We start from the raw sequence: 5,110 nt of genomic DNA, 5'->3' as shown, positions 1-5,110 counted from the left end.
AAGACATTTCAGAAGCCACAATATCTGTTTAATGACCACATCAGTTTATTAAATGGCCTAAGAGGCAGACAGCAGTTTGGTATAGCTTCCCACGGTGCTTGATTTTAAAAAAAGCTTATGAACTGGAAAAACCTGCTTCTTTAGATTCCACCTAAACAGACTCCAGAAATATTTATATTTTACATATGAAAGTACTAGTTAGTTTCAAGAATGCTTTGAAAATCTGGCCATTTTGAATGTGACTAGATAAACACGAGGCATCTCTAGCAAACAGACGTGTGCATCAGCATTCTCAGGGATCCAAAGATATGCTGCTGATATTTAAATTTATTCAAAATTAAAGGGTATCCAATGAATCAAAATGCCTTCTAATGAGATGTAAGCTGGACTGTCAAGGTATTAAAGATCTGCAACCTGTTAATATTTATTTTCTTATAAATAGTGATGGAGAATAATGAGTCAATAGTTCTATTAGAGAAGTTGCTTTAAAGCCATTAAACATGCACATCAATTTTTGTTAAAAATTGAATGTTCCTTTGTTCCCATATATTGAGGTCACTTTCGTGTCAATCTAGGTTGCATTGGGATAACTAAATATCTTGAATGTTCTGAGTTTTTTTCTATGTAAAATATTTTAACTATTTTAAATTCTCTTTGAGTACCTTATATCTTTAAACGTGTTTTCAACAAAATAATTTTCATTGCTTTAACCTTGCAATTATTCTTTATAGTTAAAGAGTAATGATTTACAACAGGAATCCAATCAGTAAGTCACCAAAAGTTCAACAGACATGCCTTGACCACCCACGGGTGAGGCAGGAGGCTCAGTTCCGTGGTGTGGGGGTGGGGGGAATGGGGGACAGGCCACTGCCCCAACAGAACACAATCTCCATTCAAAGTAGAAGATGAGCACTATGAGGGTTCAAAGTTGGGGGGCAATCCCTTCAGTGAGCAATACATAAGATGTGATACTTGGAAAAAAATGTAGCAATTTAAGAAGTGATGTAAGGGGTTGACCAGTGAGACGGATGGAAAAGGTTCGGGGTAAGTTTGAATAGAGCAGTCTGTATGGGAATGTTGTGGAAGAAAGGACAAACAGAATAAGATGAAACATGTAGAGGACTTGAAGTATCTGGCTAAGTTAACTTAGATGTGGCTCCCCAGACAAGAGGATTGTGAGTGGCTTGTTACCAAAGTAAAGCCAACATTTGAGGGAAAGTTTACTGAGGCTGGTGTGCCAAACGCACCTTATGTATTTGGGAAGACACGCACACACATACATACCATTGTGTATTCAGTGATACGTTCTCAGGATCTCATGGTTTCTGTTCAGCAGCATTTTTTTCATAAGGAGAGAGAATGAGGAGGCTAGTTTAGGGGGCCACTATAATAACATATATATATAGTAATATATAATAAGGGAAAGAGGGCTACAAGGTGACCTACTGTGCTAGGAGGAAGATGGCTAGTGCCAGTCCCAGCATTTTGTGATGAAAGAGGTAACAGGATTCTTCTAACACTTGATTGGTTCAAGACTAATTAGTTCAAGACTAAAAGGTCATTGCCCTTCTTTTGTAACCAGACAGCAATTAGTACTTACAGCTGATAATAAATAGTGGATAAATTCATTTCATCAACTATGGAATTGAAACCGATGACTTCGTTAATACCTGTAACACTGAACATCACGGGAGGAAGGAGGGCTAGTAAAGTGACTGAAGATAAACCTGATTGTTGTGTGTTTTTTTCTCTACAGTGTCTTCAGAGTATATTCTAGCTTCCATTCTATAGTTTCTAGCATTTTGATAAAACAGAAACCTAGAGTAGAAAGTTATTAGCACTTCGTTTTATTTTATAAAATATATATCACTGTGAGTCTTTTTATCAGGTTTTCAGTATAGATGTTGTTGCTTGTTGATTAAGCGTATCTGATGACACTCACTTTATATATTTTCCTTTGAGACATTTTATTATAAATTTTCTAATGATCAAACTATAAAACCCTCATTTTAAAGGTTTTTGTATATTACAAATGTTAGTATAATATGCTTAAATATAATACCTAGTATAACATACTATGTAAAACAGTACCATTTTACACCTTGCCTAGTATATTGATCATTAATAACCCGGAATATGCTGCTCGGTGCAAAATCACCCGTTGCCTCCTCTTTACCCTAACTCACGCTCATGTCATATTGACCTTCATGGTGGAATCACATCACATGACATCATCCCACTCCGGATACATTTTATGTTTCCATGAAATTAAGGAGGGAAAAATTCTGTGTCCAGACAGCATTGAAGAGACTCAGTGAATTTGAAAAGTAGTGATAGGCTCACATTTCAAAACCTCGTTTTGATGCCACAGTGAGATATGTTGTCACTCAGGTCAGTGTGTGAAAGGAGTATGATTCTTTCCAGTGATGTTATAGATAATGATCCTTTTTAAAGTATATTTTCCGTACCAAAACTTTTAATAGCTATGTCTACCAATATTGTGCAATTTCCTACAGAAATTTTCAGTACTTTTATCAGCTTCACGTATAGTATGTACGTATGCATGCATGTATGTACTTACATACACATACAGTCAATTATACAGTCGATTACACTTTCTTAGTATTTTATGGTCTTTTGCATAAGACCATGTTTCTAGACCCCAGATGCTTACTGTTTGTGGAAGGCCGTGAGAAAAACTTACTTTATTTTGCCCCTGAGTCTAATGAAATAGGAAGGTCAAGCTGATTCAGCTAACAACTTCTTTTTTGCTTTTTAAGCTTTAAACGAGAATGTTTGCTAAAGGAATCAAGTTATGTTTCCTACTTGTTAAAGATGTGTCTAAATAAGGTAGTGGGTACAGCACACACTTCCTCTCAAATGAAATCCACCCAAGTGTTCAGAAAAAGGTCAAGAATAAAATTCAAAAAGCCAAAACAATTTCAGTCCACTCTCACTGTGAGTCAAGAGAATTTACCTTTTTTATTTTTTTTCTGGTTTGGAGCTCACTAATGAAAAGAAGGGGATTTCTTCAAGGCCAAAGGCAGTGAATGCAGGTGTCAACCTTTAGTTATCCTGTCCTGGGGTAGCATTGTCAGCAGGACCGATTAACCATGAAAATTTTCAGACAAATAGCAGGGTAACTTAGAACACAGACTAGATTTTTTTTCATGATGGGACTTACATGCTCTCTCTCCTTTGCCTCCCTGCCTCTATCCTTTCTGATTTTAACAGCACTCGCAAACAAAATTACATGATGAATTTTTCACGACAACATGGGCTCAGGCATTTCTACAACAGAAGACGGAGGTCACTTAGACGATACCCATGAAGAATCACAACTTTTATTTTTCCTTCCAACATGTGATGTGTTGCTTCCCGTTCTTTTAAATCGCGCACCGCATCTGATATCAGGAAAATTCTGCGAAGGACTTGGTGACTAACTGAAAGCCCTTCTTACGACCGAGTGCACACCACTTTCCCACACTGTGAACTAATGACAAGTGACTTATTTTCTCATGAGTAAATGTCTTCATGTTGCTGTGTCCGTGAAAATTGTGATCTGTTGTAATATCAGTTACAGTGGCAGTATTGAAAATAAGAAATAGTTTAACGGAAAAAAAAGTTTAAGCACAAAAATTTAAGAGATTTTATGTTTAAAAATGGCATTTAGTACAGAATTTAACATTCTTGGTCACAAAGCTATTTAAGTGGACTGTATTTCAGCTCTGTATCATGTTTTATATGATTAAATTATCGTTGTTCCTTTTTGTATTCTCTTCTACAGTATAACACATTGACACTATTTACTTGTTATGTTGCAATATTTTGCTGCTGAATTTCGGGCTACTTATATTCTGCAGAAAATTCATTGAGATACCTACTCAAGAAGATAGTTGTAAAGATATTGTATCTCCTTTAATATACTCCTTAAAATGTATGTTGGTTTAGCGTTGTTTTGTGGATAAGAAAAATGCTTGACCTTGAAATATTTTCTACTTAAAAATTGTGGATGAAAACCCTATCTCCCAAAAGTTCCCAGCTCCTTGTCTAAAGGTTCTTTTAAAGTGTTCTGTGGCTGATTTACTAACAGTAACTGCCATTTCGTGTCTGTGGTAACAGAGTGATTTGTAAAACAGTGGATGTTTTCATTGTGTTCTCTTCGTGGATTGTTTTTCCTGCGGGTCGTACTCATACCTTCTGATGAAGTTGTACCAACACCAGCAACATTATAATGGCCCCGTAGCCCTGAACTCTCTATTAACCTAACTAAAAGGTTGTACTCTAGGGTGAGCCAAGCTAAAAGCCCATGCTTAAATAAAAATTATGTCCATAAGCCATTTGAGGCTCATTTGTCTTTATTCATTTTTTAATTAAATTTTGTGTAGGATTTGTAAGCCGGATCGGTTTTGGAAAGAACAGTGTTAGATATATATACTGGTGTTTTGTTTCGTCATTGCTAATAACAATTATGAAGCCACACTTTCAATTGAGCCATGTTTCTCTTACTCCGCTTTTTCTATTAATCACCCTAATTACACCAAGAAAAATCAATAGAGAATTCTGAAAATTATTGAATTCCTGAGAATTTTGTTAGCTGCTAATGTAATGTCTGACTCATAACAAGCACTCATGCATTCATTCAGCAAATGTTTGTTGATTGCTTGCTATGTGACAGACACTGTGTTATGTGTTTACAATAAAAATGGCGACTGAGGCATTTTCCCTGCTTCTAATGTCTACACAATAAAAAGTATGTCAATAGTGTTGAATGTGTTGATTTTCAGAGGATTAAAAAAAATCTGGGTAATAGAGTAATAGATGGCAGTAGTATTGCTCTTTGAACAGGGGAATGATAAAGGATGATCCCCCTGAGAAGTCCAGCTAAACTGTATTTTGAGCCTGGTATCAAATCCATTGTGAATCATTGCTTTGGAGATACAAGGCCTTCTTTTCTCAGCCTAATTTAACATATGATATACTTTATAATTAAGTGTGGTGTTTGGCCCAAGAATGGTAACTATTGTATCTTAACTATTGATTCTCCTTTCTTGGTTCACAAACTGTCTGCTGCTGGTTCATCATTTGATGGCATATTTGGTTCATTTTC

General features: G+C 35.9%; 1 protein-coding gene across 1 annotated transcript in view; it reads left to right on the top strand.

The window, feature by feature from the left end:
* RELN (reelin) overlaps nt 1-4,340 on the top strand; it is a 288,596-nt gene extending 284,256 nt beyond the window's left edge. The window contains 1 exon segment of the mRNA XM_081799707.1: nt 3,235-4,340. Coding sequence (XP_081655833.1) covers nt 3,235-3,331 — 97 coding nt within the window. The 3' untranslated portion in view covers nt 3,332-4,340.
* The last annotated feature ends 770 nt before the right edge of the window (nt 4,341-5,110 follow it).

This window comes from Leptonychotes weddellii, chromosome 12, assembly GCF_054177405.1.
Source record: "Leptonychotes weddellii isolate Sample4059 chromosome 12, ASM5417740v2, whole genome shotgun sequence".
Classification (NCBI taxonomy): Eukaryota; Metazoa; Chordata; class Mammalia; order Carnivora; family Phocidae; genus Leptonychotes; species Leptonychotes weddellii.
Note: the sequence above shows the minus strand (reverse complement) of the source record. Positions and strands in the feature narration are given on the sequence as shown.